Source organism: Balaenoptera borealis, assembly GCF_965194805.1.
Source record: "Balaenoptera borealis genome assembly, chromosome: 1".
NCBI lineage: Eukaryota > Metazoa > Chordata > Mammalia > Artiodactyla > Balaenopteridae > Balaenoptera > Balaenoptera borealis.
This window is the reverse complement of record NC_138860.1, coordinates 183,906,601-183,922,153: the sequence shown is the minus strand read 5'-3', so window position 1 is coordinate 183,922,153 and position 15,553 is coordinate 183,906,601. Positions and strand designations below refer to the sequence as shown.

At 39.8% G+C, this 15,553-nt stretch overlaps 1 protein-coding gene across 5 annotated transcripts in view; it reads left to right on the top strand.

Moving 5' to 3' along the window:
- PRDM2 (PR/SET domain 2) overlaps nt 1-15,553 on the top strand; it is a 119,016-nt gene that overhangs the window by 57,272 nt on the left and 46,191 nt on the right. Inside the window, exons 2-3 of one of the 5 annotated variants that reach the window (XM_082380964.1) lie at nt 11,401-11,461; nt 13,420-13,477. The exons of the other annotated variants lie outside the window; for them this stretch is intronic. Of the exons in view, the coding sequence (XP_082237090.1) occupies nt 11,459-11,461; nt 13,420-13,477 (61 nt within the window). The 5' untranslated portion in view covers nt 11,401-11,458. The remainder of the gene's footprint in view (nt 1-11,400; nt 11,462-13,419; nt 13,478-15,553) is intronic. 5 annotated transcript variants of the gene reach the window in all.

Here is a 15,553-nt window from a genome sequence, read left to right as displayed (position 1 = left end):
TTTTTTTTTTTTTCACACACACACACTGTGTTTTATTTTTACAAGAGATAAATAGACTGACACCAGGCATTGTACATGGATGACCACAGCAAAAGCAACAATGATTGCAATTAGCAAACATGAAACACACTCATACTATGTCATAATATTGACATTCAGTCCAGTAATCCTCCACTGTAACAGCTCCTTTACTTTGCAGTGAAAATTGATTTGTATATTCTTTGCCTCTGAGTCCTTGTGCGATTTTGAAAAAACCTTCTTGATTGTATTTCTGCATGTGATTCCCTACTAAAACATAACGAAAACGTTGCATTTTTAAAACAAATTGTGACAGGCGGTGAAAAGTGGATACTGTACAATAATGTGGAACGGAAGAGATTGTGGGGCAAGTGAAATGCACCACCACCAACCGCACCAAAGGCCGGTCTTCATCCAAAGAAGGTTGTGTATATGGTGGGATTGGAAGGGAGTCCTCTATTATGAGCTCCTTCCGGAAAACCAAACGGTTAATTCCGGCAAGTACTGCTCCCAGTTAGACCAACTGAAAGCAGCACTTGACAAAAAGCATCCGGAATTAGTCAACAGATAATGCATAATCTCCCATCAGGATAATGCAAGACTGCATGTTTCATTGATGCCCAGGCAAAAAAGCTTGGCTGGGAAGTTCTGATTTCTCTGTCATATTCACCAGACATTGCACCTTTGGATTTCCATTCATTTTGGTCTTTACGAAATTCTCTTAATGGAAAAAATGTTCAATTCCCTAGAAGACTGTAAAAGGCACCTGGAACAGTTCTTTGCTCAAAAAGATAAGAAGTTTTGGGAAGATGGAATTATGAAGTTGCCTGAAAAATGGCAGAGGGTAGTGGAACAGAACAGTGAATACGTTGCTCAAATAAAGTTCTTGGTGAAAATGAAAAATGTGTCGTTTTTTATTTTTACTCAAAAACCGAAGGAACTTTTTGGCCAACCCAATACATGAACTTCCATGTTCACAGTAGAATTACAGAGAGGAGAGTGTATATACTTGTACATTTGAAGTTGCCTCTGAAGAAGTGAGGAATTGGATAAATACCCCCAGGATATCCTCAAGCTGGTTAAAAATTAATAGACGTTTCTTAACAGTTAAAGGTTGTGTGGGGAACTGGGAGTTGCAGCTTCAGACAGGCTCACATGGTGCTCCTGTCGGCATTCACGTTACCTGCTCGTATTCTGCATGCTGCCAAGGACAGTTGCTTTTATTAATGTTAATAACTTGGTCGACATAGTTTAGGAAGTTGAATGACTTGGAGAAGCAGGAGTTATTTGAAAACGTTACTGTTGTTTCTCAAAGTGAAGAAGATAAATGTTGAAAGCAACCGTTTTTCTTTATTACTGCTCAGATAGAACCAGTGTCAGACATTACAAGAGTTCTTGGCTGAATTCATTCATTACAGTGTATTTTGATAGGGACACATCTCATGATTTGACACTTAGATGCACATCATGTCATCAAGTGATGAACTGCGTTCTGTCGACGGTGACAGTGACGGCAGCTGCTCGTTTCTTTAGCACGTCTGTCTGGTGCCTAGCACTGCGCTTGGTGCTCTGTGCACGTCACGGCGAATCCTCCCAGTAGCCCTGCGAAGAAGGGGCTCCTCCTCCTCCTTTGTGGATGAGGACGCTGATGCTTGAGGGCTGCCGTGATTTGCCCAGCTTTGCCCAGCTACTACATTATTCTGCTCCACCTTGCCTAAATCTAGTTTTTGTTTGTAATGTTTCTAAGCAGGACTCTTATACTGAATAAGTAGCAGTGTTTTATACGGCTTTGCTAATTAGCCAAGATGAATTTTCACTACTCACTTTAGAATTGCCCACTTTAATCCTAAATAATAAGGCAGTGTGATTAAGTGAAATCTTTGGTATTGGAAAGCTAAGTTATGGTGAAAACTAATGCCTTGAGTTATTTTTGCTTTGGGGTTTATGGATTAAACAGATTTATTGTATTCCTTTGAGCACCTCAAACAGTTTTTAAAAAAAATAACAGATTAGATTTTTATCCCTTTCCAGCTCTTGTCTATTAAGTGTTTTGGTTTTTTTTAATGACATGTTTGTTGGTTTGAGCTTCTTATAAATACTTCATTTCTCTTAAGTTGTGTATTATTTTTGAAATCCGTTTGGAAACCACAGGAACCGAGTGAGACATTGCCTTGGCCTAACTCCCTCGGCAGTGTGGATGGCAGAGGGATTGTGTCTGGGATTGTGGAGTTCTTCCATTTTGTGTTATTGACGATTTCAAGAAGCCGCTGATGTTGTGTCCTCCTCTGCACCAGGGTTCTTTTGTTGAGAATGACTGACTCTTCCACTGAATAAAATATAACTTGAAAAGTTTTCTTAAGCTGCATGTTGATATAGATCGTGAACGTGTTTTAATTAACATACACTCTAAAAATTAAATCTAGAAACTGATTTTAAGTGTAAGTCTGATTTGTTTGTGGTATAATTGAGTTAAATCATGCTTATTAGTTTCCTTCACTCTCATGATGTGACACCAACAAAAGATAGGGATTTTGTGTTGTCAAAATGTTTATGGGGGCGTGGCTTTTTATTTTTTTACCTTTTCCTTTAAGAATTCATGAACTGTTTGAAGCAGTAGCTTCTTAAGAGGTTTTGTTTGCTGAGAAAGCTGTTCCTATTCTACCAACTTGACTCATTCTGGAGGAAAAGCAAGAAAGGAAACAAGAATGAGAAAGGAGTTGCCCTAACCTGTTTGTGTGCACTCCTGAATTCTCCTCATGTGGGGCAGGGGTGATTCTTAATTGTGTTTATCCCACAATAGAGTCTTTAGAATATGTGTGCATGTATAAAACTTAAAACTTCTTGGATTTGTAACAAAATGTAATACAGCTTTTTCCACCTGAAACTTTTACTGAGAGTTCTTTATTCAGTTGTTCCTTAAAGGTTTAGTTAAGTCCTTAACACCCTTACCCACACTGTAGGCTGGACGGAACTGCTGCTTAGTAATCTGTGCTTTCATTTTTCAGATTTCTTAAGTATTTTTCTTTCTGTTCTGTTTAAATTTTCTCTGAAAATTAACAGGAAGTAACTTTGTTTAAAAGGTTGAAACTTGGCACATATATTAAGAAAAAGTCCTGAGGGATTATGGGTAAGAGACTAGAAAATCCTCAGTATTCTGAAGCACTTATTGTAGCTATTTATTTCCTCTTCTCATTTTTGTGGTCATGACTCTGAAATTTAAAAATATTTTTTGATAGAAGTTTTCATTATATGATGGTGTAGTTATTTTAATTGTTATATATTAAATTTAATATACTTTAATCTTACAAAGACTATTTGAATAGTTTCAGAGGTAAGAGATTTATTTTAATGATAAAATAATGATATTGTATGTGTGTGTATATAAAAATACCAGTTTCTAAGATAAGATTATGACATCTGAAATCCTTGCTATTTTGATACTTTCAGAACTTTAAATTTTATATGCTCTTATTAGTTTAATCAGTATCTGAATGACCAAAACCTAATCTCACCCTTAATGAAAGAGCTGTATGTTACCCGTTATGTAGAGCTGCAGAGGATTACCTTTGCTTTGGTTAAAAAGAAAAGCAGTAAATAATACTTAGGCTAAAATTCCTCTTCCCCCTTATTTCTATTAAAGCTACAGTGATAAACAGTCTTTTCCTCTTGTACTTATAATCCTACCTCTTGGTGCAGTCTTTTGTAGGTTTCCTGAGCCACCATATGCCACAAAAATGAGGGCAAACTGGTTTGTTCACCCGTGTTTAGAACCCACAAACAGAATTATGTGTGGTGTTTGAAGTTGCGGGACAGTTTAGAATGGGCAACACTGAAATTTCTGTGCCTTCTGTTATATTTCTACCATTTGGTTTCTTAGGTTCAGTTTTCCTTCTCTTGCCAGTTTGAGGTATAGAATATGCCTTTCTAGTTCTGTTGGCTGTATTTTTGTTTTTAACGTATGAGGTTTTCAGAACCTGTTTTTCTGTGAAGTAAAGCAGAAAGTCTCAGGTCCCTGTGAGGAATGGGAGGTCACTGCGCTCCACCTCCTGCCTTGGTCCCTTCGCCGTGAAGATGTTAGTGCTGGCATCAGTAGAAACCCGTGTTCATTTCGACCAGATTTATGCTGCCGGCAGCACAGTGCTCGTTAGTTGCAGTTTTGATCTTTGTTTGTTTACACATATGGATTGTAATTTTTGTAGGATTAACTCTGGAGTTGAAATTACAGTTTTCCCTCTCACTGTCATCCAAACAGATAAAAAGGAATAATTACCAGTAGTCTCAATCTTGGTTGGATTTTTGAACGAGGGGTTTAAGATTACAGATTTGCTTGCTTTTAGGAGTTTTGTTAGTTGCTAAATATATTATTCATCAAGTATCTTTTCCTTGCTAGGTGTGATCATAGGAGTGTTCGATAACAAGATCAGATTTGAGTGTTAAGCTTAATAACATCTATTTGTGGTTTTGATTCCATCAAAATTATAAATTCAGGAATTGGCTGGAAAATAAATTACTGTCTGTATGCTAAAGCAAATTAAATTCATGGTTGAATCAGAGCGTGGAAAGTATTGACTCAAGAAAAAGTGACCCTTAACTAACACTATTTCTGACCCCTTTCAGTTTTAGAGAGGTGGAGTCTTCTAAATCGCATGGGCAATTGTCAAAAAGTACCTGGAATTGGTAAACTTTGTTTTCATGGTAAATGACTGTTAGGTTCCCCTCCAACTTCTTCCTGTGTTAAAGCACATTAAGTATGTTGCTCAGGCTTCACTGTTGCTTCTGTATTAAATACAACTGGATCAGTACCTCGCAAATGATACCTTGTTTAAACGAGCCTGATGTGTGTATGTTGAGGGGAGGAGAGAAGGGAAAAATTGCTGACCCAGCTAAACCTTTGAGTGCTGGGAGATGTGGATTTCATTGTGGCATGCTAGAACATAGCCTTGGAGTTACAAGGCCAGATCCAAATCCTAGCTCCACCAGTTAACGGCATGTGACTTTGGATGGATTACTCTGCACGTTTTGATCTTCACTTTACCTGTCTGTAAAATGAGGGTAACACCTACAGTGTAGGGTTGCCGTGAGCATTAGGCGAGAGCCTCACAGGAGCATGTGTGGCACACTGACCTTGGTCCACTTCGTTGTAATTGGTGGCCGCCGGCAAAATCAGCTCTGTGGTAACTCTGCCTATTCTTTGGCCTATCGTGGCACTTCTGGATTTAAAAAAAAAAACAAAGAAATGAACAGTTTCAATATCTTCTTTAAAAAATCCATATATTTTGCTTTGTCAACATGGAATGAATTAAGTATAGATTACAAATTAGGTAAGAGTAAAGAGCCTCTTTGGATCTGTAACTAGATACACATCGGGACACTAGAGAATTCCTCAGTTGCTGGAGATCTGCTTCTATCTTAAAAGCTGTCTTGCTTCACTAGTTACCCCAACTAGGACACCTGTGATCACACAGGTTGGTGGATTAGAGAACTCTTGGAATTTGATTTATTGCATAGGCGGAAGTAAACGTTTCGCTATTTGCTTGCTGCCCAAATGAAGGGCTTACTATCTTCCGGTTTCTCTGTGTTACCTTTATGTGATCCAAATCACTCGTGACTCTACTGTTACAACGAAATTTTATGCAGGTGAGATTTTGGATGAATTTTGGATACATTTTCTTAGATAGTAAATTATCAGACTTCCTTGAAGGTAACTGTGTGGGAGCTATTTCAGTGCTGTTTATGACAGATCAGGAAATCTTGTCATTTTACATCTTTCTGGATATGAATTCAGGGAAAAACTAAAGTGGGAAAGAGCCATTCTCTTAGGAGAAGTTACTATTTAAGTTGACAATGTCAGATTTATTTATTATGTATTATACTTACTAAATGTCCTGATTATCTGTGTAGTATTTTTATTGAGCAGTCTGAGGAGTCGGGGTTCTTTTTCAGGGTCACACAGGAGTACTCCTGTCAAGATGCATATTTACATGAACTCACAACTTGACTTCATAGTAACACAGGTATCCTTGAGCCCCAGATGATGTGTTTACGGCTCTTCGTGACTGTGTGGGGAGAGGAGCCTTAGGTGCTATCTGATTTTCAAAGAGGTCTAAGATTCCTTCCCGAAAAGATTAGGAACCAGTAAGGTGAACTAGTATGCTTAATTTAAAAAATTAAGCACAGAGTGTTCTTTAGAAGCAATAAAATCAGTGCGTTACAGACTTTAAAAATTGACGTATACTCGCAACTTCTGCTGTTAGAGCATTTATATATATTAATAGAGATGTTAGTGAGTGTTTGACATAATTCTCTCTTATCTCAATTAAACGTCTGTCCTCATTGGACTTGTACATTTCTGTAATGATATCTGGGTGGGATCCTGTGAATCGATGTAGAACAAAGGAGTAAAGCAAATGGATGAATTCGGATTTGTTAGGGAAGCAGAATGTCATTGTCTTCATAAGAAGGAACATATGCTGACAATTTAGACTTGTAGGCGTGGGATTTCTGTAATTTGTTTAGTAGAATCTACTGTGCATAATCCGTACAGTTGATTCCATTTATTGCGTCTGTGTCAGCCACTGTGCAAAAGTTAGTTCTTTGTGCACATTATCTCAGGTTCCCTTCCCTAGGACAGTATCAGGTAGTTATCACCAGTATCATAGTTAGTTCCCCTCTGCTCTGAACCAGGATTACTTCTCCTTAATCATGTCTCGGCCCATGGCTGCGCAATATAATTTCAGTTCTGTGAATTTCCGTTTTGTGGGCTGTTGTCCTTTGGGGACCTATTTTATTCAGAATGCCACCCCAACACCAGGGAGGGAGATGGGGGAGAGCCCAGTCCAAGTCTCACTTTAGTTGGGGTCAGCTCTTTGCAGGGAAGATGTGTGACGTTGGTGACACAGGAACCTTGGGGGCAGGTGAAATGAGTGACTGGATTGAGAGTGAGACCCCTTTTCCCAGCGTGGACACTGGCCTAGGAGGCAGCTGTGTTTCAAATCCTCATCCTTTTGTGAGCTCTTCCTCCCGGACTTTTTTGTTGCCTGAGGGCATTATTTTACCTCTACGCTGGCAAAAGAGAGAAGCAGCATCCACTCGGGACCCTGTGGGATAATCCTAGGAGAGCGGCACTGAGTAAGATGTAGTGTTTCTAAAAGGCTGTGATCTCAGTGCTGGAGCCTGTTAGCAGAGCTGGAGCCCCGTGGCTGTGTTCCTACCAAGGGAGGGCTGTAGCTTGTAGCTTGGTTCTTAGCAATTCCCTGAGCCTCCTCACTGTACCTGGCTGGATGGTTATTTACATCACCCCGCCCCCAATCTCTCTCTCTCTGTCTCTCTCCCCCTCTCCCGCTGTCCCCCTCTTCGCACCGCCCCCCCCCCGCCATCCCCATCCTTCCTGCCAGCTTCCTCCCTCCTTCATTCCCTTCTTTCTGTTTTTAATGAAATACACATTTTCTGGAACATTTTTTTTCCACTCAAGATTTGCTTCTTGTTGACGTTAGTAGGGCCTTTTTTGCAAAGGGGATTGCTTTTCACAAAGTTAGACGTATAACTTCCATTTTAAATATCTTTGGGGCAGACATCTTTGAGTAATATATATGTGTTCCCTTATAGCTCTTAACAAAGTACCTTGTAGGTAATAAGCACCCAAGAAAATGATCAAAAATACTTCTACTTCACTGTTATTTCAGAAACTTCACAAAGTATGTAGCAGAAAGATTTTTTTATCTAGCAAGAATAATGAGCTTGGGGTAAAGTTTAATAGTAGTCTGACATAGGCTAATACATGTGAGGGTGAGACGAGTTGTTAAGTAGGCTAGTAGGGTTTTGCTTTCAGGTGGTGGAGGTCTGTAAGAGAGAAAATCTGGAATTGAATTTATATGTAACTTGTGATTTTAAAAAGTAATTGCTTTGTGGAGAGAATACATTTTAGTTCCTTCTCTGCTTCTTGAATCTGAAAGACAACCTCGGCAGTTTTGAGTTTGTCAGAGGGGTGAACTTGTGCTACCCCGGGTACATGCCTAAGCCCTGGAGAGTTCCAACCTCTTTTCCGATGGGAGCAGAGATGTGTCATTTCGTATGCTCTGATAGAGGCACATCTGCAGGCGTGAAAGGGGCTGGAGGACAGTTGAGGTCTTGAACGGAAGGGAATGAGCTCATTTAGCAATAGTGATGAAGAGTCTTAAAAATTATATTGGAATAAAAGCGTCTCATTTCATGGTAGATCCCAGTGATTTGGTAGTGTAGTAGCTATAAATTCTTCTGTGTTTATAAATGAATTGCTTAAACCTCTACCAAAATGTGTCATATTCAAATGCCATTGCCAAATTTTTACATTTTAGGAGAAGCAAAATAAAAGCTAGTGAACAAGACTCTCATGATTATCATAGTTGACTGCCAAGACATTGACCCTCAGCTTATACCTGGGAGGTACTCAGGGTGATTGTTTAAATTAGATTTTTGACTTAAATAATTATGGGTATGATAACCAAATACATTGAAACAAGAAAAAGAATAGGGGGTGTGTGGCTTTTCAAAAGGAGGAGACAAATCAATTTTTTGTTTGAAGTAATGTGGTGCATGGCAAAGAGAATTGAAGGATATATAGCAAAAGGCTCACAGTGGTAATGTGAATGCTTAAGCAGTTAGGGCTATTTAGTAATGTCTGTCATGAATACAGTTGACCCTGAACAACACGGGTTTGAACTACAGGGCTCCACTTATATGCGGATTTTTTTCAATAATGAATAGTACAGTACTCAATGATCTGAGGTTGGTTGAATCCGAGGATGCAGAAACCCAGCTAGGGAGGAACCGCGTATATGGGGGGCTGACTACAAGTTATACGCAAATTTTCGACTTCGTAGAGGGTCAGTGTCCTGAACCCCTGCGCTGTTCAAGGGTCAAATGTATTTTAAATCCCAAATGTCACTGTATCTCTGTTGGTGGATTTGGTGTTTCTGGGGAGAGTGCATTCTGGACACTATGCTGTGGTGTACAGGTAGGAGATGGAAAAGAGAAACACTTCAGTACTTTTTGCTGTGGAAAGTTGAGGCCTTTTCCAAATTGTACTGATGTAAAATTGCATACGTTAATCTCAACCAAAAGAAACGTTTTCTCTTGTCTCATTAATTTTGATTTCGTAGGTATTTCTTTAAAAAAAATCGTTTATTTTTTGCAGCATGTAACCAAATGTTCATCTAGAAAAATTAGAAAATACAAACAGATGGAGAAACAGGTATCATACCCTCATCAATAATCTTGTCACCAGGAGCCACCTGCCATCTTAATGCAGGTCCTTTTGGTTTACATCTGTGGATAAATTTTAGCCTGATTTTGTTAATTGGTGACATGGCTTGACCATTGTTCCTGTGGGCATTTCTGTATACAAATATAAAGGATGAATTTTACATGTTACAATTGTGTTAACTCAGATTTATATCTAGATTTTACTTCCTGAAAGTATTTTTAAACTAAGTTTTGTAATTAATTCATCAGGATATAGCATTGTAAAACTTATCACGGGCTTTGGGAGGAGAAAATAGACTTTCCTTTTGCTGAGACTGACCAATTCTCGAGGGTGTGGCTCTCCCCTCTGTTTCAGGGTTGCAGGCACTTGTAACACACCACCTCCTTGCACAGCTCCCAGGCCTGATTTGTTTGGCCACAGGGGACTGACACCTGAACTTTGAATTAAGTTCTTTACTTTGCAGTTGCCAATTCACTTTTTATATGTAAGGTTTTCAGACTTTACATTTTTTTTCCCTGTAAAATAAAGGCTACTGAAAATCCATGAGAAGAACTTGAGAAATTAAAATGATTGTAAAACAGAACAGGCTAGCAGCTTGTTTAAGTTTCAGAGGTATTTAATTAGTCTCTAACATTTTGTTTATGCCACAAGACTTTTTGAGGTTCCCAAGAGTGTAAGGAAATTTAAAGCTTTCTTAATTTGAATTTACTGAAGTTTATTTGGGGAACCATTTCTAGTGTTTGGAATTATTCAGTCAAAGCCACTAAAAGCCTATTTTTAAAAAAGAAATTAAAAGCTCCCTTCAGATGTGATCTTCGCTGTTCTTCCATCAGCCTGACATTTGGAAGAGGCGGGGAGCCAGAGCCTCCACAGCAGCAAAGACTGTGCCCCGCTCCGCCCCCCCCCCCCCCCAATCCCTCACTCGGGCTGCAGGCATTCCAGGAATTTATACTGTGATCTGCAGCGCTGAAAAATCCAGAACTTTGTTCCATTGTTTCTGTTGAAGCAAAGCCTAGAGTCCTGTTTTAATACCATGAGCAACTTAAAACCAGAGAGGTTTTATTTTTATAATTTGCCTCCAGGATTGCAGACAGCTCTTGGTGAGGAGTTTAACTACAGAAAAAGATTTGAAATTTTGCCCAAGCAGCGTAACAGAATTTTTTACTACCAGGTCCATTTCAAGGTTATTTTCTGTGTGAAAGAAATCTGTAGAAAATGTATAGCATATCACTTTCGTAAAAACCAACTGTTTGCAGCATCTTACTGCTTTAAATTTCTCTCTTTGAAACACAGTGGACTGATGGGGCTAAGGCCACAAGTGGTTTGTTTACCCACTGGTCTCACCTTGGCCAGTTGTAACGGCCACTTCTGATCATCTGATAAACACGTTCTTGCGTGTGTGGTGACATTGTCAACCTTTACACAGGGAAGCCTTTCTGGTTGCAGTTTCTCACGTCGGGCCTGCTGCCACAGGTTCTCTTCTGATGACTTCCAGGGTAGTAAACTCAGTATCTTTTTTTTTTTCTTTAAAGAATACGTGAAAGGACTCCCCTGGTGGTCCAGTGGTTGAGACTCCGCGCTTCCACTGCAGGGGGCACGGGTTCGATCCCTGGTCGGGGAACTGAGATCCCACGTGCTGCGCGGCACAGCCTAAAAAAAAAAAATGAAGATTATTGAAATGACCTGTAATTCTTTGTGGAAAACCTAGTTTTGTATATCCGTTTCCAGCTTCTCTTCTCTCTACTCATCACACCCAGTGCAGAATGTTAAACCACTGCCAGATGTGAAACAGTGCTGAGGTCTAACTCTGACCACCCTCAAGGAGCTCACACAGCATCATTTTGGCCATTCTTTCAGCTAACAGTTTTGCTGTTGTCCATTGGTTCCCCTTCTTTACTACCTGATCTGCTAGAGATCTTGTTTGTTTGTGGGGTTTTTTCTTAATCCTATAAAGAAGTCATTTAACATGAACTTTATGCTTTTTCCCCAGTTAAGCTTTTCATCTTGTTTTGGGCCTGCTGTCATGAAAACCACTCCCTTGCCTTTCAGAAATTGAAAAAGATGCATAATGACTTTGTATGTTCATGATGAATTTCTCAAACTTGCCTGAAATGCAAATGGCACTGTTAATTCTTTTCAAGGGTGAAATTGGAACCCACAAAGTGTCACTAACAAGGCTGTTAGAACACGGTGGATAGAATGGTGAGTTGGATGGGAATAAAAGTCCCAGTTTTACTACAAACTTGCTGTGAGATTTTAGGCAGTTCTTGTAATGAGAGAAAGCTCAGAGAAGTGTGTTTGTGAAGTTTGGTTAAACCATCTTCAAGGCTCTTTCTACTCCAAATCTTAGGGTTCTTTTCTCTCTTAACCTTTTAATACAGCCCATTAATTCCATTATTCTATGTCTGTTCTCATCTCTAAGATCTGTATCCTCTGCTTAGCTGAATACTTTGTTGAAGCCTTTCTTCAACCTTGTGTGAAAGCATGCTTCCAGTCTTCAGATTTCCTATGTGGGGGCCTCTCATTTCAAGATAGAAAGAAGAGAAAGATTTTTGCCACAGAATGGTCACAGAAGGAGGACAGTCTAGATGGTAATGTCATAAGGCTCAGGAGAGGGATTTTAAGATGTGAAGCCCATCAAACTGATCAGACTGTCAAATGCCAAAGAGAGACTTGGGGGCAGATAAAGAAATTTGGGGTTTTGTGATTACAAGATCGGAGGTAACTGTCCGAGTGGAGTTCCGGTAGGGTAAAGAGGATGAAAGTTCCGTTGCAGGGATGAAGGGCTGAGTGAGTGAGGAACTGGAGGCAGCAGGCACACCCACCCTCCGGGGGGGGGGGGGGTCAGCGTTGGTCCCTGTTCAGGTCAGCCCATTTCCTTGATGACCTTTCATGGTGTGATTGTGGGTCTTGCCTGGTTTGGAATCATCTGTGCGTCTGAGTAAGATGGTAAGCTCCCCAGACAAAGATGGGCTGGACCTGCTTCGGTGCACTGATACTGAATTCTGATTTTAAGCTTCAGAGTTGGGCAGCTCCCCAGTGAGGAGGCAGGCAGTGCACGTAGAGTTACATATGGTTCTAAATTTAATTCATTTCAATCACCAAATGCATGAGCCTTCACTGTTGTGATGAATTTTTAATGTAACTTGAGCAGGCCTTCTAGAATTTTGCATTCTCTCTGATGCCTGAACATTTTTAACTGAAACATTATTCTTTAGAATTTCCTAGTGTCTGTCTAGCTCATCAGAAGAGTAGAAGATAGTCCAGAACTTAAATTATTCATGTGATGCTTTAGGCAGTTTTGGTTTTGCACCTTGCATTGCAGGCACCAGCAGCATAATGCCACATGTTGTCTTTAAAATGTAGTCATTGTGGCTGTCGGATTTCTCTATATGGTAGCTATTTCTCTAGAAAATCCAATTTTATTGATATTATTTAACATATTTGCTCAGATTGGGGCTCCTTGCTGTTGACTGATAACTTGCTTCTGCCATAAGATAAAATTGAACTGGAAAAAAATCTCCATTGCAATTTGATCATTCCTTTTCTATAACGGTAGTGTAAGTCTTTATATCACTTTTCTTTCATTTGCTGTTGAAAACAAGTGAGATAATGGATATAAAGTGCTTTGTAAAGAATGTTTATATTATGCATTCTTGTTCTTAAGAACTGAATGTAGTAGAGCACTTTTGGTATCGTAGTCGTTGGATTTTAATTCTGACTCCTCTAGAGATAATTTAGTTGTGTGACCTCCGGCAGATGACTTCATGTCTGTGGTCCTTGGGCGTGTATGTAAAATGAGAGGCATGGATTGGGACTTTCGGGCTGTCTAGCGGAACGGCACCTAAAGGCATCAGTAAGGGCTTGATAAGGACATCAGTTTTACAACATGGGCATGGGATAGGCCTGAGAGTAAGTATACCACATCCGATCCCCAACTAAGAACGAAAGATTATTATTTGAGGTAGGGTGGTGGGGGGAGAACCTTGATGCAGTGGATAACTGCTGTTTTCCTTCTGTTTCATTCAGTTTTCTTCATCTTTATGTGTGTATTTCTTTTCCTTATATACATGAAGTTTTGTCCTGTCCTGCATTATGTTCTTTGTCATTGTCTGCATTCCACTTTCCTTCTGTTTCATTCCTGTATCTTTCTTGTTTAGACCAACTGGAGCACGCAGCTGGCAGAGCCTCTATGTAGGACCCTTCAGGAACCTGAGGGTAAGTGCACACGTGTACTTACCAGGCTCCCAGCGGCTCTGCCGGACCAGTTCTCCAGGCACCTCCTGCCTCACAGATAGGAACTAACACATCTCCCTCCCTTTGTAAAAGTCCTTACAGGTTGTTTTTGGTTATAAGTTGTTTTTGTTTTTGTTTTCTTTTAATTTGATTGCACATAGAACAAAAACCAAGTATCGGGGGGAAAACGTATTGATTTAAGGAAATATAGCAGGTGCCACCAGGTGTTATTACAATATTTGGCTTTGTGAGTGACACTAGGTATACCTAAGTGTGAGTCAGGATACCCGGGTTCAGACTTCTGTCATAGATTGATTAGTCCCCTTGGGACCCTGGTCTTCAGTTTCTCTCAGAAAAAATAGCAGGTAGGACAGGTGATTTCAGTAGCCCCTTCATCTCTAGTCTACGGTCCTAATGGGAAGTAACTCAGGTATTAGATGATTATGATAAAGATTGAGAAAATCACTTTATGTATCAGATAATCTCAATTCCATGAATGAGTGATGATTAGATTCATGATAGACTCATTTTCATCGTAAACTAAGTCTATCACTGTTCACCAAAGGCACTCAGGAGGTAAATTTAATTGTTCCATTTCTTAGTTTTTAGAATTGGTTTATTAATGTTACTCGAATACTTAAAAAATTTTTATAAATACGTAGACTGTGGAGCCCCATGCTGGTTTTAGCCCAGTGGTTCTTAATGTAGAGAGACAACCCCTCCCTCCTTTCGGGTGAGACTTGGGCCATGTCTGGAGACTTTTTTGCTTTTCACAGATAGAAGGAGAGGCATGCTATTGGTGTCTAGGGGGTGGGGGTCAGTGATGCTTCTGAACGTCCTCTGTTGCTTCAGACAGCCCCACAGCAGAGAGTGATCTCCCCAAATGTCAGTCGTGCTGTGGTCGAGACGCTTGTAGCAGCCTGTGGTGGGTACTCGTTTGTCCTCTGAGTAGAATGCACATGTCCCTACCTCAAGTGGCGTCTCTTCCCAGGGCAGATCAGGCTTTCCTGGTCCTGGTTTTTAAAGAGGATACCAGGGGTGGCAAGGGGGTGGGGGGATCTGAGGATGGTGCAGCTTCTCACTGATGAGGTTTGGAGAGTCCAAAAATAAGACATTTGACATTCAGTATCAGCTAGGTGTTCTAATATTCTTTTATGTAGGGAATAAAACTAAAAATAGCACTTTTACCTTTTAGTTATATGATTTCATTCTTAGTACATATTAATGAATGGTACTGTTAAAGTTGTGCTTTGCTTTATGTAAATCTAGAAATTTTACTTATTTAATAGTCTATTTATACATATAGGCCAGTTTACTTTTTTTGTACAACCTGCTACTAGCTTCATATAGCACTTGATAGGTTTCAGGAAATGTTTTGAATTGCTTTTGCAAGGGATTGTATTACAACAAATTGACATCGGTTTTTCTATTATATTTTACAGTGTGACTTAAAAAAAAAAGTATGTAAGGTTTATGCGTAAGAGGTAGGGTTTACACCTCCAGTTTTACTTATTTCGAAAGTTTATACCTGTACAAAGTAGACAGTAAGAGGTTAGTTAAAAAAAAGAAAAGGGTCACAGTCTTTTGCCCTGTTTGGGGTACATGAGGTGGTACTGATATAAAAATTAGGGGTTTTTGATCCAGGGAAAAAACTGTCTGAATATAACTTTTGAATCAGGTGTCTGTGGCACTAGGAGCCCTTCATGTGACCCTCATCAGACATGAACTGCACTTACTAGAGCAATTATGTTAATAGCCAGGTCATCATTTATATCTGCATTGTTTGCTACCAGTAGTCTGATACGGGCCGGGCATCACAGACAAGGAAGGGCATATATCATAATGAGGATAAGAAAACTGGTTCAATCCAAATTCCCTTAAAACACAGCTGTATTTTTCAAGAGCCTGTGCCATCATCAGATTTAGGCTAAGTGCTATGAAGTTGACAAAGGGAGAAAGACTTGAAAGAGGAGGTTACTTCTTAAAATATGAAAAGGTGTATTCGTGTCCTTGCCCCTTGCAGAGGGGATTGGTTTATAACCCTTCCACCTGGAGACT